Below are 26,791 nucleotides of genomic sequence, written 5' to 3'. Positions count from 1 at the left end.
GCTTTCCCAAATGAAAGATAACCGTGTGGATGCTGAAAGCAGCTGACGTGATAGGTAATACAGTCTCTTACACAGAGTGCCAGGGGCTTCTCAGGTGGCGCTGGTAGTAAAGAACCCGCCTGCCAATGCAGGAGATTTAAGAGACGCAGGTTAGATCCCTGGGAGGGGAAGATCCCCTGGAGGAGGGCTTGGTAACCTACTCCAGTATTCTTGCCTAGAGAATCCCATGGACAGAGAAGCCTGGCAGGCTGTGATCCACAGGATCACAAAAAGTCGAACATGACTGAAGCGACTTAGCAAGAACACATGCTCAGGGTCACTTTGTCATAGCGCTTAAGCAGTTATTTCATTCATAAGATATGTACGTACATTTGCATATATGCACACACATATACATATATATGTATACATATATATACATACATATATACATATGTACACATATACACACATATCCAGATGAAATTATCATCTAAGATTTCTGTTTTGGTACAGATGTTCCATCATGTTAGAATATATACAGAGAGATTCAAATGAGACACACATCAGTATACATACTTTATTTCTATGGTCATTTTTCTATGTCTGCTGAGGCTAAATACAGTCAAAAGTGCTCGCCGTCATTTGCATGTCTAGTGACCTTGAAAGCTAAATTTTCTCAGTTGAGTTCTGTATGCCATGTGTTAGAGAAGGCATATTTGGATTGTTCTCCTCTACTCAACAATTGTAGAATAATGGGTCCTTAGCCAGCTGTTGGACATTTCAGCCTAGATTTCTATTATGAGAACTTTGATTGGCTATTAAAAGACATGAGTTCAGTACAGCCAGCATGGATGGGGAACATAAAAAACAATGTCTTCTGTGCCTAGCCTCTGCTGCCACTCGGTTTACATCCGGGAAGTTCTGCGGGTGGCATGGCGCGTTAACAACACCAACACCTCTGTGCCTGCAGCTCTCTTGAAGAGGTTCTGTCCAGTTATTCTGCCTTCCTCTCAAATTTAAAGAAACCTCTCTTGCACAGAAAAGAAAATAACATCCCTCATTTGCCTGCCTGACAGCGGAAATATCTTTATAAAATTGCCTCAATATTATGCCTTTGGCTTTTTTTCTTTAAAGAAATGGCCAAATGAGGGATGCGTCTTGAGCTCTTCAAAACAAATTTCAGGCATTATCTGCATGTTCTTTGGTGCTCTCTGTAGAAAAATGCATAGGGCCCATTAATTTGAGAATTAAGGACTAGGGAGTTTTCTGTTTACAAATCATGAGAATGTGTATTCCACATATATTTCCCTTGGTTCCTGGGCAGTACAGAGCAGAGCGTGACGTACAGCCGAGGAACACCATTCGTACAAGGGGTTAGGATCTTTATTTTTCCTTTCATCCAGTATGGTTTTTACACCGTATTTTGAGAACCTTAATGCTTTAATTTGACTTGGCATAGGCCTCTTAAAAATCGCTTATGGAAGCAAACTGTGTAAAAATTATTCCACCCATGTGAAGGGTACTTTTAGATATAATCAATTAACATATTTTATTAGGTCTCTACCATTTGTCCAAAGAGTTCAATGAAACACGACAAACCAATCTTGATCCTTTTTAAAAGGAATCCATTTTCCAAGTCTCAAACATCTAAGCTTTTAAATATGGTTCATTTGGAATTCTTACTGTCTTATTTCTCCAGTGTCATGAAAGCCTTCTCGAAAAGATGTAAAATTATATCTTGGACAAAAATGCAACTGAAAAGCTATTACTTTGGAAGTATCTTTTAGCTATTTCTTAAAATTTGAATCCCATTTAAAAAGATTTCTTTACAATTGATTAAATTTCTTCACCCAAATTACACACTTATGGGCCCTGTATTAGTTCACAATTAGATTTAAATTTGGTTTGCATAATGAAGTGATTTTAATGTTAGCACAGTTTTAGACAGTATCTTGTACCACATTGCATGTAGTAGGAAAAACTCCCGTCTTAACACTGTAAAATGCACACCTTTATGTTTAGAAATGAGATACTCAGTTCTGTGAGTTTTTGATCCTGTGTTTGATGAGATTTTTTGAAAGATTTTCTTTAAAAGAGAACAGTGGGAATCTGAAATATTATGGTAATATTGTAGTCATTATGACTTTTTATGGCATAACTAAAAGTCTTCATTAATATTCTTCCCCTAAAATCATAGAATATTAGACGTGAAGGAACCTTGGCAGTCATTCATCCCAGCTCTCCACTTGGTTGCAATAGAGAGAACTTCAGAATCTTCTTGAGAAATGAGTGCACAGAACTCCACACTGTGTACCAGATTTGGTCCAGCTGATATGGAATGGAGTTAGACAGTTATATCCCTTGATCTGATCTCTATTCTGCTAATATCGTCTGAAGAAGCCTCAGGGGAGGAAAAGAGAGGGAGAACAAGTCTTAAACATCATCTCAGTAAAATAGGAGTTACCTATGTTATTGCACTCAGGCCACACAATTTAGAAAATTTACCCACCTGACTCTAAGCCTCACTTGTCTTTCTGGCAAATGGGGACAGTACTTCTTAACTCTGTGGACACCTGATTATGAAATGTAGAGCTAGAATTTTATCCTGTTTGTTGTTGTTCAATTGCTAAGTTGTGTCTGACTCTGTGACGCCATGGGCTGGCAGCATGCCAGGCTCCCCTGTCCATCACTATCTCCTGGAGTTTGCTCAGATTCATGTCTATTGAGTCAGTGATGCTAACTAACCATCTCATCCTCTGCTGCCCCCTTCTTTTGCCTTCAGTCTTTCCCAGTATCAGGGTCTTTAGGTCTTCCTGAATCTAAAGCCCATCATTTTTGCCTCAAGGATGACAGTATTAATATTTGACAGTCATAATTCACCAGTGGCTCACGTTAACTTCTGGGCTCCAATAATGTGTGACAGCACAGGGACTATGTCTCTTACTCACTGTTGGATATAAGTGCTTGGCACAGTACCTAGTATGAATGCCTGACTTATAAACATGCTGCTTTCAAGATTTGGACAAGCTGTAAAGAGAGGTCAAATCATGATTCCATTTTTCCCTATTGAATGTTTTATGCAAGAGTAAAATCCATGGTACTCCATGGAGATTTTTGTATTTTCAGATAAAGATGATGGACTGAGCATAAGCTAAAATTCTCTCTTGTATTTTGCTTCAGGCACATAGAAATGCTAAATTAAATATCTTTAAAATTAATATTTAAACTTGGGTTGGGAGGCAGGGGGAGGAATTATCCAGGAACTGGAAACAGAGAATCTGTCAGAGAGGGTCAATTATGAGGGGCAGGGCCAGGCTCACATCGCCCAGGTCAGGTCCCCTCAAGGAAGACAGCTGAAGCAGAGTCTCAGCCTATAGCCCATGGATCATCTTGCCAAATTTCTTGGGAACCAGAATATTGCCATTGGTCAAACTCAAATAGCTGGAAACAAGTAGTACTACCCTTGTGATAGACTGTAAAGTTTCCTGGCAAATTTCTCCTTTTCTGAGGAGTGTTTTCATCTTTTCCACTGTGAGTAAAATTCCAGCACTTATGTTGCATTTTTCTCTTTGCCTTCTATTCTTTTTACAAGGGAAAGCAGGCCCATTAGGTTTGCCATTAAAGTGTCTTAGCACGGATAAGTGATGCTTGCAGGAAGGTGTTAATGCAGGTGTTGATAGGCATGTTGGACTTAGGAGAGCTGCTCCCCTTAAATTATCTGTTGCATTTGTTTTATTGGCAGTGGAGGTTGGCCTGGCGCTTGCTGACTCATTTTTCGCAATTGTATAAGCTGTGCTGGTGTTTACCACCTCTGCTTGGTCTCGGGTTTCAAATCTCCTTTTGATCCCCATCATCTTTATCATCTTTGGATGCCCTGCCAGCTCCTTATTGCCCACAATCTGTGTTACTTGCTAAGAAACGTGCTCCTTATAATAGGTCATAGCTAATGATGTTTGTTCTGTTCCAAAACGTATCTATTGAATATCTACCATGTGCTGAGTGTGGACCTAGGGGATATAAAAGTGACGGAGGTCCTTTTCCTATCTCAGAAGAGCTTGAGGTCAAGGGTGTGCCATTCCTGAGGCCTGCACGTACCCCAGAAAGCTTAAAAATGCCACATGTAGGATGGGATGATGACCATGGCTGGAACCTGGGAAACAGTCATGCTTCTGGACCATGAGCCATGTATGTCCATTACTCCTGGCAGTAGTGGGCCAGTCTCATATGGAGTTTCCTGAATTTACACATCTGGCTACCTGCCATTCCCTGAGTGCCTGAGAGTTGCCTGTCCCTGCTGTAACCCTACAGATGTGCCTTGCAGAAATCCCTTCTCTTGGCAAGGAAGCACACTGCATTCTGGAACAAGAATGAATATACTTTCCAAGGAGAGGACTCCTAAAATAAAGACCAGCACCAGAGGTGAGGGGTTTTTGACAAGGTCTTCTATCTGAGAAAGAAGGATGATGGTGATGAGCTCTGTTGGGGGTTGGTGGGGTGGGGCTGTTTTGAGCCACCCGTGGGTTTGAGAAGTGTGGACCAGGTATCTAATGTCTATGTGAGGCTATGTTAGTGTCAAAGTAAGAAAACATCCAAGTTACAGGAAGCTGAATTATAATGGCTGTATTCTAAGTCAGAGAGCAGCTATTGTTAACCATTATGTGTAGGTTTTAACCCGGGGGAAAACATATATGGACATGATAAGGCAAATAACCTTAAGTTCCTCGCAGGTCCCCCTCTGGCACATGAAGAACTCAGCTGTGTGATAGTCCTAGAGAAAGTAACAGAATGGGTTAGTCTAGCTTGTGTTAAAGATTTTTTTCCCCTTTCTGGAGCAGAATACAAACTCTGCTATAACCTTGTTCTGCAAGAAAGACTGCAACAAGAGCCTACTCAGCAAAGCCTCAGCAGATAAATTTTAGTTCAGAGTCTCCATGAAATGATTCCAAATGTGAAACTACTTTCAGATACTATAATTTAGTCATTTGCTTTTTCATTATCCTAATGTCTTTGGGTTGTGAAAAATAAAATAGTCATGTTAACACAAACCTATACACTAAAAAAGAGAGATAAATATAGGTGCCATGGGAAAAGCAGTATGTAGTAGATTATAAAACATGCTCTGGAAAATATGAGATATTGTTATTTGGTGCTTCCCTCATTTGACAGGTACAACCTTTGCAGTTTTAGAGGATCTTGATAGAATAAGACTATGCTGTTTTAACTAAAACCAGAAAGGAAAATACATCTAGTCTATATGGAAGCAACATTCTTGTGGCCTATTTTTCACCATTATCAACTTTTGTTCTAGAAGAACCTGCACAGACACATTTTGAGGGCATGCTGTGTTCCAGGCTGTGTGCTAGGATCTTTGCACATATTGCCCCTGAACCCTCCGACCTTGTAATGAGACTATAGTAATGAGACTATATTCTCTACGGTGCTTTTTCCAGGAAAGGAGAAACCACAACACAAGTCTAATTCTTGGGTTTGTTGTTCCTTCCGTTGTTTTTAAGTCTTCTATGAGCCATCATATCATGCATGATGTCATCCAGAAGAACCTTTGAGGTGTATCTGAATTCTTCCTTCCTGTGTTCACTGTTATTTGTATTCCTTTTTTCCTGGGGCTAGAAATAGGACTAGGCATTTTGGACCAATTACTACTTTCCAGAGACAAAGCTTCCTTGAGAGTAGTTTTCAAAACTAGATAATCTAAAACAGAACAGTTTCTCGACTCGGCTGGATCTGAGATCCTTGCCATGGCCTGGAAGTGCCTGTGTAGTCTGGCTTCACCGATTCTGGCTTTGTCTGTTCCACTCTCTCTGCATGCTCTGGTCACACTAACTGCTTTCTGAGTTCCCCCAGTGAGACACAGTTCTTCTGATCTAAGGACTTGGTTTCTTTTCCTTTGATTCTTTGCTTGGACATGTCCTTATCAACATTAAATTCACCTGTATAAATGTCACCTACTCTGATGTACTGGACTTACCATATATATTAAGCAGTTCCTTCTGTCCACTGACATAACACACATGTTCCCTCCACAGAATTTACAATAGTCAGAAATTATGGCCTTTTCCGTATGTACTGCCTGTCTTCTCCCTCTAAAATGCGAACTGCCTGAGAGCAAAGACTTTGTTGGGGATCCAGCGATGAAAATGTCTGTTATGTACTAGGTGTCAGTAATGGTGTATTGAATGGATGGGCTTTTGTCTGAGATTATGTGAGGAAAATTAGGGGTTCTGACTTGTGATTCCGAAGTACTTGGTGATTAGTTCATAATAGTAAATGCTTCAGAATTAGCAAAATGCTGAGCACATAAGTAATGAGATAGATAGATGTGTATTAACAAATTTGTATACCCCTATGAGGTAGGTACTATTATTATTATTCCCATTTTATAGATGCAAAAATTATGATACAGAGAGGTTGAGGAACTTGTGTTAGGTGCTATTCAGATGGTAGGTTTGAAGGCAGGTACTTGAGCTAATGATCTTTACTACTGAATAGAAAGTGCTCAGTGAATACAGTTTTGACCATGTGCCCAGCACTGGCTGAGTTCTCTCTATGCATGATGTCACTCAGCCCTCACTTCCATACTTTGAAGTAGGGACTGTCGTTATGCCTGTTCTGGAGATGGAGATGCTGAGGCTTGGGAAACTTAAGCAACTCAAGTCCCATAGTTGGCACTTAGTGATGCAAAAGGGACTTGGATATAGATAATATGAACGCTGTGATCTTATGCATTCTCTCTATATTACAGGGGCTTCCCAGGTGGCTCAGTGCTAAAGAATCCTCCTGCCAGTGCAGGAGACATGGTTTGATCCCTGGGTCGGGAAGATCCCCTGGAGAAGGAAATGGCAACCCACTCCAGTATTCTTGCCTGGAAAATCCTATGGACAGAGGAGCCTGGGGGGGTACAGTACATAGGGTCACAAAAAGTCAGAAAACTGAGTGACTAAACCACCACCACCACCACCTTATTTACAAGAGCACTTGTGAGTGCTCTTACAACACAGTCATGTTTGTGAAAGAGGGATTAGTCTCCCCTACTCAGAGGGTCTCCGCTAGTATAACAAAGAGGGTATCCATTACTTGGCTACAGATTTATAATGGACATGGAATAGTCCAACTCAGAGAAAGAAATAGGAGAAGCGGAATTTGTGTCAATATAGCCACTTGTTTATAAGGAATTACAGAGTTGGTTAAATGTTCATTTTTTTTAAGAAAGAGCATAACAATAGGATTTGGAAACCCAGTAACTGTGAAAGGTCAATTGTGATTTCTAAAATGAGCAAGGGCAGAATGAGATACATATTTGTATATCACTAGGTCTGATTTTGGACTGAGCTGAGATGCAGTGTACAGCGTTTAGCATTATTGTTTTGTGAAACTTGCCAAGTTTTTTTACCCTGAGTCCTTCCTTAGGGACTTAGTTCTCTCAGAGGCAGAAGCCAGCTGTAGGGATGGTATGTCATGGGTGCATTTTGTCTAATATTCAGCTTACTGGTAGGCATTATTATCCCCTTAGGCAAAACCAGTATACTCAGAGATGGCATAAAATCCCTAGAAATTATGCATTCTTAATCTTAGCTACAGGGAAAATATCCATGTCAGGGATTATGCTTAGATATGTGGACATATTTTTTTTTCCTTTAGAAGTTTCCCTAAACCCACTGAGACCTATTGAATCAGCAAGAAGACAGGTTCAGCCATTGTCTTTGAACCCCAAGATTCCACCGTTTTCACAGAGCTTGTATTACAAGTGCTCTTATGCACACAGTTCTATGTGATCCTACCCAAGCCTCTATTGGATGGTCACAATGACCCAGGGTGTGGGCAGGCTGGGTGTTATTGAATCACTTTACAGATGAGGAAATTGAGGGTAATAGAATCTAAAGAGCTTGCCCAGGGTCAGGCCGCTAATAAATGGCAGAGCCAGCACCTGAACCAAAGTCTTTGGACTCCAAATGACTTCCTTTTTCTGCTGCCCACGCCTCCCGCTTGTGAAAGAGAACCTGTCGGTGGTGATGTTACAGGCTCTGAGCATCTCTCCTGAAGGTTTCCTTACTAGCAGGTCTGCTTCAAGAGGATAGAATCTGTGGGCTTAATTAAGATGAAACACCTTACCGAGTGCCGTGTGCAAACCACTTTCTCTGGGTTTTGGCCCTGCCAACTTGAAGTGGCTGAAAGCAATAAGCAGTGTCTGTGGGCCAGAATTAACATTATGTGTGTGGTTTTCAAACAACTGTTACTCTGTTCCCTTGAGAATCTCCTGGCCCCTCCCCTTGCTCCTGGCGAGACAGGATACAGGTGGGGACGGCCTTTCACAGTGACTCTCCTTTCTCTCTTCAGTGTCTATGTGCTCTGGGACCCAGTTGAGGCTTTGTTTCTCAAACTGGTTGCCCTTTTACTCACTGTCCTTCCTACTTTTCCAACTTTTATTGTGTCTTCCAAGTTTTGAAAGAATTGCAAAATTCATCAAGCATTAAGTATTGACTCAGGGACTGGAATTTCAGAGAGGTGGTTCAGCAACTTCAGTGGAGCAACCCAGTTGAACCAAATTGCGATTGTTAAAAGATCAGGTGACTCAGCACAAAGTCACCCAGCCAGTTCTGGCCGAGCAGTGATGGAATGGGGTGCAGGCAGGCCAGGACCACTGCTCCATCTCTTGGGACCTAAGCCACCAGGTGTCCTGCAGAGCCTGCCCGGTAGAAGGTAGCAACAGCTTAGCTTTCACCTGATGGGGAAGAGTACCCTTAAGTCACAGGTGTGGCTCTAGAGAACAAGCAGATGGTTGGATACGTTTAAATAATCAAGCTTTTTCAAACAGAAGCCAAACGCTCCTCGTGGGCTTCCCTGGTGGCTCAGCTGGTAAAGAATTGCCTGCAATGTGGGAGACCAGGGTTTGATCCCTGGGTTGGGAAGATCCCTGGAGGAGGCCATGGCAACCCACTCTGTATTCTTCTTGCCTGGAGAATCCCTATGGGCAGAGGAGCTTGGCGGGCTACAGTCCATGGGGTCGCAAAGAGTCAGACACGACTGAGCGACTAAGCACAGCACAGTGATGTATAAAACGCAGAGAAACTCACCTCGTCTCTTTTCACCACAGGTATACGAGTGTTGGGCTTCCCCACACCTGGGGTCAGAATGCTGCTCCTCTGTCACGTCCTCACGGTAGCTGTGGTCCAGACTTTTATCTTCTCTGAAAACCGGGTATTTGCCAAGAACATCAACTTCTATAATGTGCGGCCTCCTCTTGATCGTAAGTAGTGGTTGTCACCATTGTCGGTGACATGGGATCGGAATAACCAAAATCTCTGTTTCCCTATAGTAACCTTGCTGATTCTGGAACATTTGGTTTATATCAAGCATAAATCGGAAAGTCTTCATTACTTCCATGGGTAAGGGTGACACGTGGTGACAGAAATTTTCTCCATTTCTTTAAGATGGTTTGGCTTCCTGCTGAAGTCTTAAAAGGGTTCATGTTTAAAATAATTTTCTGAACACTGTCCTTAAGAATGGCTCAGCAGGGGAAATTCAGTGTTTCTTTGCCGATCTCTTCCTTGGAGAAGGATTTTGACTATAGGAAGATTCTGCATAAATTATATATAAAATTTCCCCTCCTTTCTCTCTTTTCAGACAAGTAAAACTTCTCCGATATACCTTGTAGAGAATGTGTGGTAGACAAAAATAGTTTTAGAAATGTTAATGCCAGTGGTTCACAAACCTGGAAGAGTATCAGAATTACAACAAAAGCCTTCAAAATTACATATTCCTGGGTTTCTTCTCCAGAGATTCAGTAGTCAGGAGGGTGGGATGTGAAATTCTTTCTCTTTTTGCTCAGAGAGTCAGGTTTGGGAACAACTGTCTTTATACTCCTGATGAGGAGTGTTCATACTCCTGTATGGTTACCATTCTGCACTTTGTATTTTGTTATTTAGGACATTCAGTCCTTAGTAAGTATGTGTGTATGCATATATATACTACATAGCCATACACATGTATACCCCACACACCTTGAACTACCATTTATTATAAATTTCTAAATTGGTAGTGGTTGTATACTTGATAGCTTAGCATAGACATCATTATCATAAAATCTAAATTATTGACAAATGTTTAACCTTTTAAGCCTAATATAACTTTATGATGAGCAAATTATTAAAGATATAAAATTAATACTTGATTATTATAGAAAATTCCAAAAAAGACTGGTAAATGTGTAGAATAAGAAAATTTATTCATAATCCCAAGATTCAGAGCGAGCTCTTCTTTACATTTTGGCATACATTTTGACCAACATGGATTTGAACTGCCTGGGTTCACTTTTATGTGGATTTTTTTCAATAGTAAACAGTACTACACGGTCTGCAGAGGGACATACGGAGGGCTGACATGAGAGTATGTGAGGATTTTCGACTGCATGTTCTTATGTTGCTTTTTCTCTATATATGTTTTTAAATATGTATATGTTTTTAAATATGTATATGTTTTAAAATATGTGACATACTGAGATCAAACAGATTTAATTTTGCAGGAGCGTTTATTCCTTTACATTGTATTTTGAATACGTTTCCATGATTTTGAAAGTATCTTAATGTCTTACATTAAAAAATGTTTTCACTCATACAGCTGGCAGTGACACACACACAATCATAAACAAACTAAATGTTTATACTTCACTGAAAATCTTTTTAAATGCATTTTTCACTGGCTAATGACCTTAGAACAGATTTTAGGAATTACTAAATCAAAAAGGTAGTGCCAATTTTCACATTAACTATTCACCTACCAGCAATGAGTTTTAGCATTTTTTAAACTGTACTGAATTAGTAGGTGAAAATGGATTTCATTCTTTATTTACCTATGCATAGGCAAAACTGAAATGCATTTGTGGTAACTGATTTTGTGTCCTCTGAGTTTTAGCTTTTGATAGTTTGCTCTTGGTTTATGCATCAATAATACTCTCCCCTGTATGTGAAATATCCACCACCTTCTAATTATCATCCCAACTTGGGGTCAGGTTGCTAGGATGGTTTGGGTTACCTTGATCTTTATTTCAGTCTTCAAAAATAGAATTAAATGTTTCACACAGGGCTTTACACTCTGGTGTACAAAGAAATGTCAAATTTATCCATTTGATTTCTTGCCCATCAAAATAACAAGATACAAGGCAGAAAAAAGAACATACTAGTTGTTATCATTCCAGATTGCCAGCAGTTCATAATTCTTGTTTCTATAACACCCTTGCCTGAGCACAAAGGCCTGAAAATTACTATCATCCTGATATTAAATGTTACATTCCTGGTTGATGTCTAATGTAGGGATAATTGACATATCAAATGAAATTACTTGTTTGAAGTTAAGCCTAGCTATAAAGCAAGTACATAGGGATGGAAATCAATGTGGTTTGATATGCCAGGGATCCTAAGAGAGATTTTTCATGCAGTCTCTTGTTTAACCTTTATTATACCTCTGCAAGTCATGGGGCTCTTTAGGTTATAATAATAAATTACTTCTTAATGACTCCAGTTCTTTTCAGGGCCAATAATATATCAAAGTATTGGTCCCAATACTACCACCATCTTTGCCCATCCACTCAACTTTCACTTATTCCCAAATTATAATAGAACAATACCATGGATATTCCAAGTGGTTCATGGAATCATCTGCAGTACTCTGTAGTGCATATTCATAGATGAAATATTCGAAGAAAAGGGGATAAAGAAAATGCCCCAAAGGCTGGCAGTTAAGCCCAGCTCGATAGAAACAGAAATTGTAAGGATAATGATTTGTAAATTTTATTTGCTCTGGTAAAAGTTGCTAATTTTATTCCATATCTGATGTTTGAAAAATTTAACTATATTGTTTCCCTTTGCTTTTTTTTTTAAAGCTACACCATTTCCAAACAGCTTCAAGTGTTTTACCTGTGAAAATGCAGGGGATAATTATAACTGCAATCGATGGGCAGAAGATAAATGGTGCCCACAAAGTAAGTGTGCTGAGTTTGGAACTCTTTTTGTGACCAGACCTCATTTAGATCTCTCTCAACTGGCTCTGAGTAAAGGCATCTTATGTGATGAGATTAGCAAACCAGCAGGCTGGTGATGTTCTACAGAAATCAGAGAACTTTTGACAAGACTATCACAGACATCAGACTAATCTGAGAGTACATGGAAACCGATGACATAGCCTCAATTTATAGTTGTGTGTGCTTTGAGGAAGAATTTCTTAATTAATATTTACCAGTGAGAACAAACAGACCACAGTGTTGACTAAGGCATTCTAAGAATGTCAGAAATGTTTGATGATGCTTCTAGAAAAGTCCTACTTACTGTAAAGCAAAAGACGGTTTCTGTCCTCTTGAGATACACTGATGCTTAAGTGACTCATTTGTTTACTTGACAAACGTTTGAGCATCTTTTTAGTTCGTTTAGTTGTCTGGTAGATCCCAGTGTGCAATCCAGTACCTGGACCATATTGGGCACTTGGTAAATATTGACAGAATGAATGGATGCCTTTGACTATATAGTCAGGAAATCTCTGAGGACTCTACATTTGCACTAAGACTCAAATGGCCAGAACAAATCAGCTCTGTGGAGATCTATAGGGAAAACATGTCAGTAAGAGGGAACAGCAACGCAAGGGTAAGATTTGGCTTCTACAGTGAACAGGAAGGCTGGCTGGTGAGGCTTAGTGGAAGGGAGAGAAAGGATTTGATGGAGATAAGGGCCGGGACATGCAGGATCTTCGTTTTGGTAAGAAGTTTAGATTTCATTGGAAATGTGTTGGGAGTTGAAGCTATAGAGTACCAGATGCTAGGTGTATTGTAAAATATTGCTCTGGCTCCTGTGTGCAGAGTGAATGGTTGGGGACAAGAGAAGTGGGCACCAAGTGGGCTCTTTCATTATCTTTTAGGGCAGTAGAAGATGGTCTTAGACGAACATAGGGGGAGAGAAGATGAATGACTTAATACAGACAAACAAACTTGGATGCAAAGCAGACAGGATGTGCTGATAGAATTGAAAACCTCTACTTAGAACTGTAAGGAAATCAGGCTGTTTGTATTTTAGGATACCCTGCTTTTTTTAGGTTTTCAGATGTGAAAGGCCAACAAAAACAAACTCTTCCAGACTTAGCAATTACCAACTTTGATCTACTATTATTGTGAGTCTTTTGGAAGTTTCTGTATCACTTTACGGCAGTGGAAGAGGCCTACCTCTTCCAGATAATGCCAGTGGGTTGTGAGTGTGCTGTGCTCCGTCGAGTCCTACTCTTTGTGACTCCATGGACTGCAGCCCACCAGGCTGCTCTGTCCATGGGATTCTCCAGGCAAGAATACTGGAGTGGGTTGCTGTGCCAGCCTCCAGGGGATCTTCCCCAGCCCACGTCTCCTTCATCTCCTGCATTGGCAGGTGGGTTCTTTACCACTGACCTACCTGGGAAGTCCTTGATGATGCCAATGGGTGAAGCCAGTTGATGGTAACACTGGAGACCTCTAGGGGCCTGAGAATCTTATGCTCTAAGTTAGACAGATGACTATGACATTTGCATGGACAGCATTGTTCATCACTTCTTTTCAAGAATAATTCTGAAGATTTTGATCTCTCACAGCTCTTGAGAGCATGTGACTGAATTGTGCTTTGAGTGCATGTGTCTGTGCATGTATTCTTTTGGGGATTTGTTTCTACATTTTCACAGACGTTTATTTCAATGTTTGCGAGGTAGGCAGATGCCTCTCTTTATTAGTTTGTGTGAGAGGGCTGGGAAAATTATTTAACCATTTGCTTTAAATTTCCCCGAGAACTGGCGGGGTGGGGGGTGGAGGGGGAAGGGTTTGGCACAGCAGTAGATTGGGGCATTGATGTCCAGCCTCTTTATGACTGTCACCCATTCTTTTGAATTTTACCAAATGCTGTTCAAGAGGAAAAGGGAGCAACCAAGGATGAGTTGGTTAGACAGCATCACTGACTCAATGGACATGAGTTTGAGCCAACTCTGGGAGATGGTCAAGGACCTGAAAGCCTGGAGTGCTGCAGTCCATGGGGTCGCGAAGAGTCGGACATGACTGAGCGAGTGAACAACAACAAAACGCTGTTTCTACTAGTTCTGTACATGTTCCAATTTGTAATTCATTAATCAAAGCCACTTTTAAGGGAGCTTGCATGGGCATTTCTGGGTTTTAGAACTTTGCTGAAACATGGGAGCAAAAGAGGGATGCTGCAGTTTTCTGCCTCCAAGAAAATGTCAGGGAGGAGAGATGGACACGAGATGACCCTGCATTCCAGCGTGTGTGACTGTACACCAGCCAAGCCCCCCAAACGATAATCATCTGGAGTTCTGAGGCTGTGACTGCTTACCTTTCAGCTTGTCATTATCAAGGGGAGTGAGAGTCAACCATTTCTTGGGACAAACAGGCCTGTGGCTATTGTTCTTTGTCATCTCAGGTTTTCCTTTATGGCTCTGCTTCTGCCATCAGCCAGTGGTGTTAAAATAGAGTCTCTAGGTAACAAAATATGACAAGAATGACACTTATTATTTTGTTTACCCCGGTTCTTACTCTGACTTTGTAGGGCTGCTTTAGCCTGTGTGACAGACTCTATGAACACATGCACCTACCAGTTTTCGATTTTGTCTGGAGTACAAATTGGAATGCCTTTCAGAACATGGAGTGGTTCTCTCTCCTTCTGAGTCCCAGTCAGCTGCTCTTGTAGAGGTGCTCTGCTGATGCTCAGCTCAATGCTGTGTACAGAGAGGCACAGTTGTGTGCAGGTGGAGAGCACAAACCCTGGAAAACCACCTCCACAAGAATCTCATCTTCCATCACTTTCTACCCATGTGACTGTGAGCCTCAGTGTTTTATCCGTGAAATGACAATATTACTATGATTTGTCTTAAGGCCTATTGTGAGGACTGAATGAGTGAATGCATATTAGAAGAGTGCCTGGTTGCTGGTACACAATGTGCATTTGCTGTTGCTAACATGAAAGCTTGCAGCAAGTCTATCCAAATGCAAGTGCACTTACCGTTTTGCTAAAAAGAAAGTCCGCTCAAAGGCTGTCACATGGCTTACTCACTTGTGACAGAGGCAGCTCTCTAAGTCCTGTCTTCTCAACTTTAGTCGAGTTTTCCTCCTCCCTGCCCCTACTATTTTGGCAACTGCTGCTTTAGTCCCTTCTCAGTAAACTAAGAAGCAGTTCATTGGCCTGAGATATCTAGAATATGAGGCACAGAGCTAAAGTAGAATGTCCCAGAATAGTGAGTGAAATCGGTTTCTTGAGAGAACTCTTAAGTAATAAAATGTGAATGGTTAAAGGTAACTTTGTGTGAAAATGAACTAGCCAAGCAGAGGAGGACAGAGAAGGTAAGAGAGAACTAAAGAGGAAGAGAAAATACAGAAATACTTTGGGGAAAAATCACACACGTTGGGAGGATTAGAGCCTGAGAACTAGATGAGTAAGGGAAGCGCCTTGGCGTGTAAGGTGAAGCACCTGCTTTCACTCCAGTTTGCCACATGGCCTATTAGTATATAAAGAAACAATGAGACAGGAAGAGCTGTGGCCCACTTCCTTTTTACATTTATGCTGCTGCTGCTGCTAAGTCACATCCAACTCTGTGCGACCCCATAGATGGCAGCCCACCAGGCTCCCCCATCTCTGGGATTCTCCAGGCAAGAACACTGGAGTGAGTTGCCATTTCCTTCTCCAATGCATGAAAGTGAAAAGTGAAAGTGAAGTTGCTCAGTTGTGTCCGACCTCAGCGACCCCATGGACTGCAGCCTTCCAGGCTCTTCCATCCATGGGATTTTCCACATTTATAGTTTTCATTTTATTTTAAAGTTATAGAACATGTGCTTCAGAGGGAGAGAGAAAGATACTGCCACTTTCTTATGACATGAGCAGACCTGGAGTTTTGATGAAAGTCTTGTTCAGTTGTTTTGTCAGCTTTACCTTGCACCAAAGGATAACTGCCCATTTATAGTCGTTTTAAAAATACACATACTTCAGAAGCTGGTACCTATTCAGAAAAACCACCTAGAAACTTAAGGATCATCCTGAATTTTAGTCATTTCTGAAGTGATTGTTCAAAGGTTTTTGTGTGTGTGTGATGTAAAAAGTGATATTGATTTCCCCCCCCTGCCTAGATACGCAATACTGTTTGACAGTACATCACTTTACCAGTCACGGAAGAAGTACATCCATCACCAAAAAGTGTGCCTCCAGAAGTGAATGTCATTTTGTTGGCTGCCACCACAGCCAAGATTCTGAACACACGGTAAGGAGTGTGTGTGTAAAGTTATTGTCCAAAAGTTTCTTGATGGTTGGTTGTATATAGAGGCAGGACGGATAAATAATATGTCAAAGGTGTATACTTTGAGGGACTCCCTTACACTGATACAATGGAGATGAAAGAAGGTGAAGACTTTCTGTCCATCAAACAGTATCACTACTGAAAATGAACGACAATTCTCAGACTCCAGAGACCCTAGGGTCTTGACCTTGGACTTCGGGTGAGTTGCCTGAAGTAAGCTCTGGAATTCCAGGAGTAAACCATCCCTGCATGAAAGGATGACCAATGCTACAGAGCCCAACTTATGTATTTTGTTTATGGCCAAAAATCACCAAGATTGTTACACAGAGAAGGTGCAAAGGGGAAAATGGTGACACCTTTTATAAAGAAAACCTTGTCTTACTGCCTCTGCTTAGATGAAGTGAGAGTCTGAAAGATTAATCCCAGCTTATTATGATGAACTATAGGTAACATTTTAGATCAATTGGTTGCTTCAGTTTTCTCATTCTACCACTTTAAATGAGCATGACTCTTTTATATGCCTGGAATCCTGAAATGTTTAAGAAAATTACTTAACAGTGTATTAATCTCATGAGATCTTAGAATTCAGTTTAGCCTATACATACATAAAATGGTCCTGACACCAGTGGCTTTTTAAAAAAAAGTTATTTTAGTATAGTTGATTTACAACGTCGTATTAATTTCTGCTGTAGAACAAAGTGATTCAATTATACTTTGTCATATTCTTTTCCATTATGGTTTATCACAGAATACTGAATAGAGTTCCCTGTGCTACACAGTAGGACCTTCTTATGTATCCATCATTTATATAATAGTTTGCGTCTATCCCAAATTCCCACTCCTTCCGTCTCCTACCCCCTTGGCAACCACTAGTCTGTTTTCTGTGGCTGTGACTCTGTTTCTGTTTTGTGGATAAGTTTGTGTGCTGACCACTAGTGGCTTTTAGCTCTGGCTACACAGGAGAATCTCCTGGAGCTTTTCATAGGCTCTGGTAAGGGGGTAGCAGTGGGCAGACTCAGACCAATTGAAACAGAACTTCAGAGTGAGGTCCTGGGCATCAGGATTTTTTTCGTAAGCTTCCTCAGGGTGATTCTGATGTGCAACCAAGATTGAGAACTACTGAGATAGATAATTTATCTTACCTGGCCCTTCTGGGAGCCATTTGATGTAGATACTTTATCCTGAAAGCCTCTGTGAATGTCTGGGTTTATCAGGTGGAGGTGTTATACCAGGTGTTAGGACAAGAGCATGCTTCTCTTGAAACAAGCTTGTGCTGTGAGAGCTAGCGTTTTTCACCAGTCAACAGCCAGATTAGCAAGCCAGTGTCACTGTAAAGATAGGGATGAGGCATTAGTATAGACAATAGAGTCATAATTATCCCCTACCAAGTAGTACTGAGAAAGAAAATCAATGACCAATCCACAAGGTTCCTAGCTTTCATTTGTTTCAGTGTTTCCCCTTGCAAACCGTCAGGAGATTTGTTGACTCCATTAAACAGTCTTACTCCATTTGCCTTTTTCTTGCTTATGCTTGGGTTGATGCAGATAAATCACAGTCAAAGTGAAAAGACTCTCAAGATGGTTTTTACTTTGAGGTCAGTTGTGGGGAAGGGTGCCCAAGGGCCTGGATGACTCATAGATCAAAAACCAACTCACTTCTGTCCTCAGAGCGGTTTCTAACCTCCTGCTGTTTGCGCTTCAGTTACTGTCTCACTGAAGTCACTTAAGAGACCCCCCAAGCCAAAACTGCCAAGCCTGTCCTAAATTCCTGGAAAGTTCCACTTAGAAAAATTACAGTGTGAAAATTTACCTAGCAGGAGACAAGCTGGTGGAGTAGAGGATGTGAGCTCACCTTTTCTTATGAAAATACCAACAAGCACAGCTAAGAGCTGAACAAGCATAGACAAAACATGCTGGAACCCACCAAAAAAGATATCCTACACCCAAAGACAGAGACACAACGAGATGGTAGAAGAGGTGCAATCATGATAAAATCAAATCCCATACTGGCTACATGGGCAATCCACAAGCTGAAGAATTATTAGAGAAGTTCTCCCACAGGAGTGAGAGTTCTGAGCCCCACATCAGGCTCCCCTGCCTGGCAAGGGGAGTTTGGCAATGGAGGAGGAGCCCCCAGAGAATCACTGGCCCTTTTGAAGGCCAGGGCTTCCCAAACGGCTCGTTGGTAAAGAATCTGCCTGCAAGCGGGAGACCCAGGTTCGATCCCTGGGTTGGGAAGATCCACTAGCAGAGGGCATGGCAACCCACTCCAGTACTCTTGCCTGGAGGAGTCCATGGATAGAGGAACCTGGCAGGCTACAGTCCACAGGACAGCACAGAGTTGGACACGACTGAACCAACTAAGCAGCAGCAGTGGAGTCTGTCTTAGGAATTCCACTGGACTGGGGGAAACAGAAACTCTACTCCTGGAGGGCACATAGATGACCCTGTGTGCACTAGAACCCAGGGAAAAAAGCAGGGACCTCTTAAGGGCCTGAGCCAGACCTACCTACTGGTATTGGAGGGTCTCCAGGCTAGGCTGTGTGTGTGTGTGGCTCACTGCAGGGACGCAGACACTGGCAGTGGTAGTGCTGGAGAGTACTCACTGGCATGAGCCCTCTGGAAGGTCACCAGATCAGAGAGAAATTAAAAACACAGTCCCATTTACCATCAGATCAAAAAGAATAAAAATACATAGAAATAAACCTACCCAGGAGGCAAAGGACTTGTACTCTAAAACTAGATAGGGATGAAAGAAATCGAAGAGGGCACAATCAGATGGAAAGGTATACCATGTTCTTGAATTAGAAGAATCCGTGTTGTCAAAGTGATTCTACTACCCAAGTAATATACAGCCTCAGTGCAATCCCTATCGAATTACCAGTGGCATTTTTCACAAAACTAGAACAAAAAATTTATTTTGTATGGAGACACAAAAGGCCCTGAGTAACCAAAGCAGTTCTGAGAAAGAAAAGCTGAAGGAATTAGGCTCCCCAACTTCAGACTACACTGCTACAAAACTACAGTAATCAAAACAGTATGATACTGGCACAAAGCCAGAAATATAGACCCATGAAAAACCTAGAAATAACAACATAGCCCAGAAATCAACCCAAGTACTCGTGGTCAACGAATCTACAACAAAGGAAGTGAGAATATACAGTAGAGATAAGACTGTTTCTTCAAAAAGTGATGCTGGGAAAACTGGCCACTCACATGTAAAATAATGAAATTAGAATATTTTTTAACACCAGACACAAAAATAAACTCAAAATGGATTAAAGACCTAAATGTAAGATTGGATACTATAAAACTTGTAGAGGAAAACATAGGAAGAACACTCTTGAACACAAATCACAGCAATATCTTTTTTGATCAATCTCCAGAGTAATAGAAACAAAAACAAACCCAAATGAGACCTAATGAAACAAAAGCTTTTGTACAATAAAGGAAATCATAAACAAAATGAAAAGATAACCCACAGAATGGGAGAAAATATTTGTAAATGAAACCACCAACAAGGGATTACTCTGCAAAATATACAGACAGCTAATGCAGCTCAATATACATTAAAAAAAAAACCACAATCAAAAAATGGGCAGAAGATCTAAATAGACATTTCTCTGAAGAAGACATACAGATGGCCAAAAGGCATGTGAAGAGATGCTCAATATTACTAATTATCGGAGCAATACAAATCAAAACTATAAGATATCACCTCATACCAGTCAGAATGGCCATCATCAAAAAGTCTACAAACAATGAAGGCTGGAGAAGATGTAGAGAAAAGGGAACCCTGCTATACTGTGGGAATGTAAATTAGTGCAGCCACATGGAGAACAGTATGGAGGTTCCTTAAAAAAAAAAGCTAAAGATAGAGCTTCCATATGATTCAGCAGTCCCACTCCTGGGCACATATCCAGAGGAAACCATGGTTTGAAAGGATATGTGCACCCCAGTGTTCATTGCAGCACTGTTTACAATAGCCAGGACATGGAAGCAACCTAAATGTCCATCAACAGAGGAATGGATAAAGATATGGCATATATAAAGAGATTATGCCATTTGCAGCAATATGGCTGGACCTAGAGATCATCATACTAAGTGAAATAACTCACAGAGAAAAACAAATATATGATACCATATATGTAGAACCTCAAAAAAAAATGATACAAATGAAGTTATTTACAAAACAGACTTTGAAAACTTATGGTTACCAAAGTGGAAAGATGGAGGGTAAAATGGAAGTCTGGGGCTGATGTATACACACTACTATGTTTTATTAGTAGATAGCCAACAAGGATTTACAGTATAGAGCAGGGTCAATATTCTGTAATAACCTATATGTGGGAAAAGAATTACATGTATAATTGAGTCACTTTGTGCTACCTGAAACTAACACAACATTGTTATTCAACTGTACACCAATATAAAATAAAAATTTTTAAAGAAAACTTACCTGTTTAAATATTCAGACATATTCTTAGTGGCTGCATCATATTAAAATGTTCATAGCTATAATTCATCTACTTCCCTATAAAGAATACTAGGCAGTTTTTAATATTTCTCTAGTCTAAATAAAAACCCACATAATCTTTGTGGTGCACATTACTAGATTGATTTATATAAAGGTTTTGATAAAGATTACCAAATTACTCCCCAGAAAGACTGAAGCAATTGTATTCTCAGTAACAGTGTCTGAGAACTATGTCATGGACCCAAGCTCGCATACTTTTTGGAAATCTTTGTTAATTTGTTAGGCTAAAAGGTATATTTTCAAATTTATAATTTTTAGTCTCAAACAGTAAACATTTAAAAAATAAGATAGCCTTTTTCTCTTGTAAGTCATTACTCTTTTGAAAAATTTTGCACTTAAATAAAAATTTATATACTCATATAAAAAAAATTTCTGTCCTCAGAGCTGGAGAAGGTTTTTGTTTAACCCTCCCCTCTTCTTCCCATTACTCACTGGCTCTCCCCCCTTCTCTTCCTTTTGTAACAGGAGTGTAGGTCTTGCTGTGAGGGGATGATCTGCAATGTTGAGTTACCCACGAACCACACGAATGCGGTCTTCGCTGTGATGCACGCTCAGAGGACATCTGGCAGTGGTGCCCCTACGCTCTACCTACCGGTGCTGGCGTGGGCCTTCGTGCTGCCGTTGATATAAGGCCACCTTCCTGGGAGAGGCAGAGACCAGTCCTCTGAAGCACAAGCTAACAACTGTAAAATGGCGAACTTTGAAGACCAATCTCTTCAAGATTGAAGGATGTGCGTTGGACCTCACAGCAGAAGCCAGCTGTTTGCTTAGCTCAGATACTCCTGCAGGAGGCCACGAGGAAGGGGACTTGGCAGGGACTGAGTGTTTATGTAGCTGTTAGGTTTCTTGATCAAAAGGGCTGCATTTTGTCTATTCTGCAAGGAGGGTCCTGCCAACATCTACCACAGGCAGGTTCAGTAGCCTGTGTTGTCCCCTCCAGACCAGACCTTTAGGGGAAAGGACTCCTTGACCTAAATGACTCCTTCAGGGGCTGCTGGAACAGACCCTCTCGATTCTGTGACTGGTTCAGAGCATCTCTGTGAAATCTAATCCTTCCCTCAAGAGAAAGCAGTCTCCCCACTGAGGGAGTAGTAACGAGAAAGCCCACTATAGGAAGAAAACTTCCAGTTGAACTAATATGAAACCTATTTGCTAATTGTGGGGGGGGGGGGAAATAAAGCTTTTAAATTATAAGTGTAGAATGCATGCTTATGTGTTTCTTGGCTGACTTGGAGATGAAACTCATCAACAAGTGTCATAAAGGAGGCCAGTTGAAGCTGATCATGCACTACAGGTGCTATATTCTGGCTTAAAGTGTGCAAGCCTATGCCAAGGTGACTTAATTCTTTCTTTGGGGGAAAGAACCCTTCTAAGGATGCCAAATGCAAAATTAGTGACCTGAGAAGGTGAGGAAACCTCCCTGAGCAAGGAGGGTGATACCTTACCGTGTGATAGACTCTCAGAAGTAGCAGTTTAGGGACTTCCCTGGTGGTCCAGGGGTCAAGACTCTGCTTCCCTACAGGGGGCATTGGTTCCATCTCTGGTTAGGGAATGAAGATCCTACATGCAGAGCAGCATGGCTGAAAATTAAGAAAAGAAAGAAGCAACTTAAAGACAGAGAAACTGGTGACAGTGTCTCTATTCCAGTCAACCTGTCTCAATGGGAGGGCCATCAAGAGAAACTTTTGAAATCCATGCTAAAATGTCTGGTCCCCTTGACTTCTCTTTCATTCTTATAACACAGTCCTAGACTTTCAAAGGACTTCCCTGGTGGCTCAGATGGTAAAGTGTCTGCCCGCAATGCAGAAGACTTGGGTTCAATCCCTGGGTCAGGAAGATCCCATGGAGAAGGAAATGGCAACCCACTCCAGTACTCTTGCCTGAAAAATTCCATGAACTGAGAAGCCTGATAGGCTACAGTCCATGGGGTCACAAAGAGTCAGACACGACTGAGCAACTTCACTTCAACTTCCGTTTCTAGAATCCTAATTTCTCACCTTTACACTTTGGAGTGACCTCCAAACACTCTGCCTTTATATGTACAGTGAGAAGGTAGTGGAGTGTTTGTTGCTTTGTTTTTCAGTAGAGCATCTACCATTAGAATGCTGAGTGCTCCACAGAATCCACTAACAATGGTGTCCTTGCCACACTGGCTCATCCATGATGGGGTTGGCCATGGATCAAATACATCCCACCACTCTTAGTCTTCCCAACTCTTCTAATATTCTGTTGCCCTGGTGTCTTCAACTCAAACATGTAACCCTCACAGTTCTGGAGGCTGGGAGATCAAAATCAAGGCATCAGCAGATCTACTGTCTAGTGAGAGCCCTCTTCCAGATTTGCAGACTGGCCTTTTCATATATGCTCAGGGCAAAGGGTGAAGAGTGAGCATAAGGATACTAATTGCTTTTATGAGGACTCCACCTGCATGACCTAGCATCCCCCAGAGGCCCTACACCCAAATACCATCACATTGCAGCTTTAGGCTTCAACATGTGAATTTGGGCTTCCCTGATGGCTCAGACAAGTAAAGAATCTGCCTGCAATGCAGGAGACCTGGCTTCAATCCCTGGGTCAGGAAGATCCCCTGGAGAAGGGAATGGGAACCCACTCCAGTGTTCTTGCCTAGAGAGTTTCATGGACAGAGGAGCCTGGCGGGCTACAGTCCATGGGATTGCAAAGAGTCAAACATGACTACCACCACCACGTGACTTCGGGGGAGAAATAAATATTCAGTCTGTAGCAACCCCCTAGCCATGCCTATTCACTTACATGTTGTCTACAGGCTTCCTTCTTGCTACAACACCAAGGATGAATAGAGGCAGCCAAGAGCACATGGCCTGTGAAGTCTGGAAGGTCTACTAGTTTGCCCTTTACAGGAACAGTGTGCTGACCCCTAACCTCTGAAATGGCAGAAGTACACTGGGAAAAAGCTGCTTGCTTTGCATGGGCTGTGGTGCTCATGGCGGTGAATTGGCATCTGCAGTGGTTTATCAGATCACTTTCCTTACATGCATCCATGAATTTTCTTCTTCATTTTGTTTGTTCTGTTCCTTTGATTCAGCCTCTTAGTGGTTATGTGCTATTGTCAGGTGCTGAGCTGTATATGTTTCTTCTCGACCCTGATGCACTGGGAGTGTCTCATCTTAAAGCTCTTTGCCTTCCAATAAAACAGGGAGGAGGCAGATGTCATTACCTCCCTGTCTCTAGCCGAACCAGAGACTGACCTGGAAGCAGCAGTTTTGAAGTCTGATGTAGATTTATCTTGCCTTTCACTCAGCACCTTGAGGTATTTGAATTTTCATAGCTATGCTTGTTTGAAATTAATTATATATGACTTCAGTTGGAACATTTTAAGAGCATCTTTGGTGGGTGTCTTTTTATTCCCCAGGGTTTCTTTTGTCTGTGAAGTTGATGAATTGTCTGGTAAAAACCATTAGCAGACAGTACTTCTTTTTCTTCTGTCTAGATTAATGAATTTTCCTTTGTGTTTTTTATTTTTGTTTCCCAAGGAAACATCTTAATTTTTTCTTCTTTGCCCTACATATGTTTTCATAGATTGCCCTCCTAACCACCTCTCCTCTAAGCATTTAAAATAGAGTTATCCTGAGCCAAAGAGAGAACACACAGAGGAAACAAACTGCAAAGACAGCCAAGTGAGTAGGGGTGCCAGATTTACAAATAAAAGGATGGGATGTCCCATTAAATTGGAATTTCAAATAATTTTTTAGTGTAAGTTATTCATGAACTCATAAGTCTGGCTCATCGGAGGCAATGTTTTCAAGTCCTTGTAATCAGAATTTTCTGGCCAACTTCAAAATAAGACAAATTCTAAGGGCCTCCTGGAGATGCTGACTCAGGAGATGGGATGGAGCCCATGCCTAATCCTAATAATTAGATGTTAAAGAAGAAGCTCCCAGATGACTGTGATGCTAGGTGTGTTACCCTTGATCTGAGAGATTTACTCCCTCTTCAGAAGCCCAGTCCTTGGTCACATAATAAGTGCTAATGAATAATAAACCTGGGTTGGAGTTGGGGTTCTTAGTGTGGTCTTGGGACCAGCAACGGAGGCATCACCTGGGAATTTGTTAGAAACTCAAATACTCAGCCTCCATTCCAGACCCACTGAATCAGAAACTCTTAAGGGGTCAATCTGGGTTTTAATAAGGTTTCCAGGTGCTTCTGATGCACACACTAGTTTAAGAACCACTGGATCAGAGAAGTGCTTCCTAAATGGGTCCTTGGTGGGGGCATGAAAATTACTCAGGGAGTTTATATTTAAAGAAGAAAACTGGACTCACAGGCCCCAAATCCAGAAAGTCATAGTCTTTTTGTTAGAGTTGAATCAGAAAATCTGTATTTTTAGTAAACTCCTCATGTGGTCCTGATACACAGCCACTTTTGGAGCCACTAAACTAGAGAATAAGAGATGGGGGTGATGTTAGTGAACAGAAGCCCTAAACCTTTAACACTTGACCTTGAAATCCCTATGCATTATAAATGGACTGTATGTGGTGTCTCCAATGTAATTGTTTTAAAACTAGAATCCAAGAATCTAATCAGAGTCCATTTGCATGGATTTTTTCAGTCCATTACATAGTGAGCTAGAATGGCCAAGTGATCCAGACCTCAGATTAAATTTCATTTTCCCCCTAATGAGCAAGAAGATGAAAAGTACCTTGTCAAAATGTCCCGTGAGAACTGGGGTAGCGGAGGCAGGAAAGGAGAATATGTGGATTTGTTCTTAGAAAAAAGACAGGGGGATTAGCTACGAATACGAGCAAAGTGTGAGGCAGTGACCTGTCAAAGTTCCATTTTGAATACTACATTCTAGAATAAATCTTGAGTTCCTGTCCATCATTCACTTTCTGAAAAGAAAAAACAAAAAGTCGTACAGAACACATCTTTTCCCTGCTGAGTCTAAACTCTCCCTAAATCCAAACCTGACTGAGGTTAGCAGCCAGAAATTACAGGCATTGTCTTCTGCACAGTCTGCATTCTGCTGTGCCACGTGCTGTGTAAAACACATCTCATAAGAAAAGGGAAAGAGGGGGTTGGTTTCTCTTTCTCACTGGGAGAGGACTTAAAAGCTGTGCAAAGCATGAAATGAGCAGCATGAACCAGCATGGACTTGGAAAGTGAGGTGTGGTGTGGAATTGGGAAGTATTTCACAATTCAGAAATTACCCTTATGCACAATTTTTGTGATGTGTCAATAGCCATCTTATAAAATTCTGCTCTGACCTTTGAATCTTGTGCATTTTATTTTTCACCTCATTGTCTGTCACCGACTCTGATTTGTGGAGGGTTTCACTGGGATTCTGGATATGTGTGTGTGTTGTGGGTGGGGAGGAGGCAGGCGAAGCACGCCGGAGGCCAGAGGTGAGTAGTGGATGCATGAAGGTGACAGCTGTACAGACTGGAGACCAAATGGCTGTCGTCATGTAATTTGAGTCTGCCTTTAGGCGTAGCTCCTCGGCTGTGCACCTGAAACAGTCTAGCATCTTCCTGGTATCACACACCTCTCACTTCTCCTTTGGCCTTCATAATTCTACTTCCTTCCCTGTCTTCTTCCCTCATTGCCTTGGCCTCTTCTATAAGATGCTGAGGCTAGAAGCTGAACTACCTGGGGGTGGAGGGGGGTGTGTAATCCAGGATGTGAGCAACTCAGAGTGTAGGCTGTGAAAAATATGGCTTTCATACTTGATCCCAGGAATACTGTTCAAGGAGTCTGGGACTCTGGAGTTTGAACAAGCTTCTGCCTGGTCGTGATTCTGGTACTGGGAGTCCTTAGGGCATCATCTTTAGAAACAATAATGCAAGGCCTCAGTAGAGGCTGTAGAGGCTCAAGTAAGAGCATCTACCACATAACTCCTAAACCTCCATTTCTGCACTTTTTTGGTCTATGAAAATTGGTCCCAGAGAAAGGGCTAGGGTAAGCTAGAAGATACTCTGGCTTGGCA

The 26,791-nt window shown here is 41.5% G+C and overlaps 1 protein-coding gene and 1 long non-coding RNA gene across 5 annotated transcripts in view; one reads left to right on the top strand and one right to left on the bottom strand.

Moving 5' to 3' along the window:
- LYPD6B (LY6/PLAUR domain containing 6B) overlaps window positions 1–26,079 on the top strand; it is a 252,349-nt gene extending 226,270 nt beyond the window's left edge. For 2 of the 4 annotated variants that reach the window (XM_060409978.1, XM_060409977.1), the window contains 5 exons: window positions 4,291–4,401; window positions 9,092–9,244; window positions 11,876–11,974; window positions 16,127–16,257; window positions 21,295–26,079. In XM_060409978.1, coding sequence (XP_060265961.1) covers window positions 4,350–4,401; window positions 9,092–9,244; window positions 11,876–11,974; window positions 16,127–16,257; window positions 21,295–21,459 — 600 coding nt within the window. In that variant the 5' untranslated portion in view covers window positions 4,291–4,349 and the 3' untranslated portion in view covers window positions 21,460–26,079. The remainder of the gene's footprint in view (window positions 1–4,290; window positions 4,402–9,091; window positions 9,245–11,875; window positions 11,975–16,126; window positions 16,258–21,294) is intronic. The other 2 variants (XM_015093424.4, XM_015093423.4) reach the window with 1 other exon arrangement.
- On the bottom strand, window positions 546–22,389 carry LOC121818716 (uncharacterized). The gene is made up of 6 exons (XR_006058782.2): window positions 22,275–22,389; window positions 17,436–17,621; window positions 14,602–14,724; window positions 14,343–14,484; window positions 9,072–12,452; window positions 546–2,383 (listed from the first exon to the last, which is right to left on the bottom strand). It is a non-coding gene; the product is annotated as an uncharacterized LOC121818716 (long non-coding RNA).
- Window positions 26,080–26,791: the final 712 nt, after the last annotated feature.

This window comes from Ovis aries, chromosome 2, assembly GCF_016772045.2.
Source record: "Ovis aries strain OAR_USU_Benz2616 breed Rambouillet chromosome 2, ARS-UI_Ramb_v3.0, whole genome shotgun sequence".
Classification (NCBI taxonomy): Eukaryota; Metazoa; Chordata; class Mammalia; order Artiodactyla; family Bovidae; genus Ovis; species Ovis aries.
Note: the sequence above shows the minus strand (reverse complement) of the source record. Positions and strands in the feature narration are given on the sequence as shown.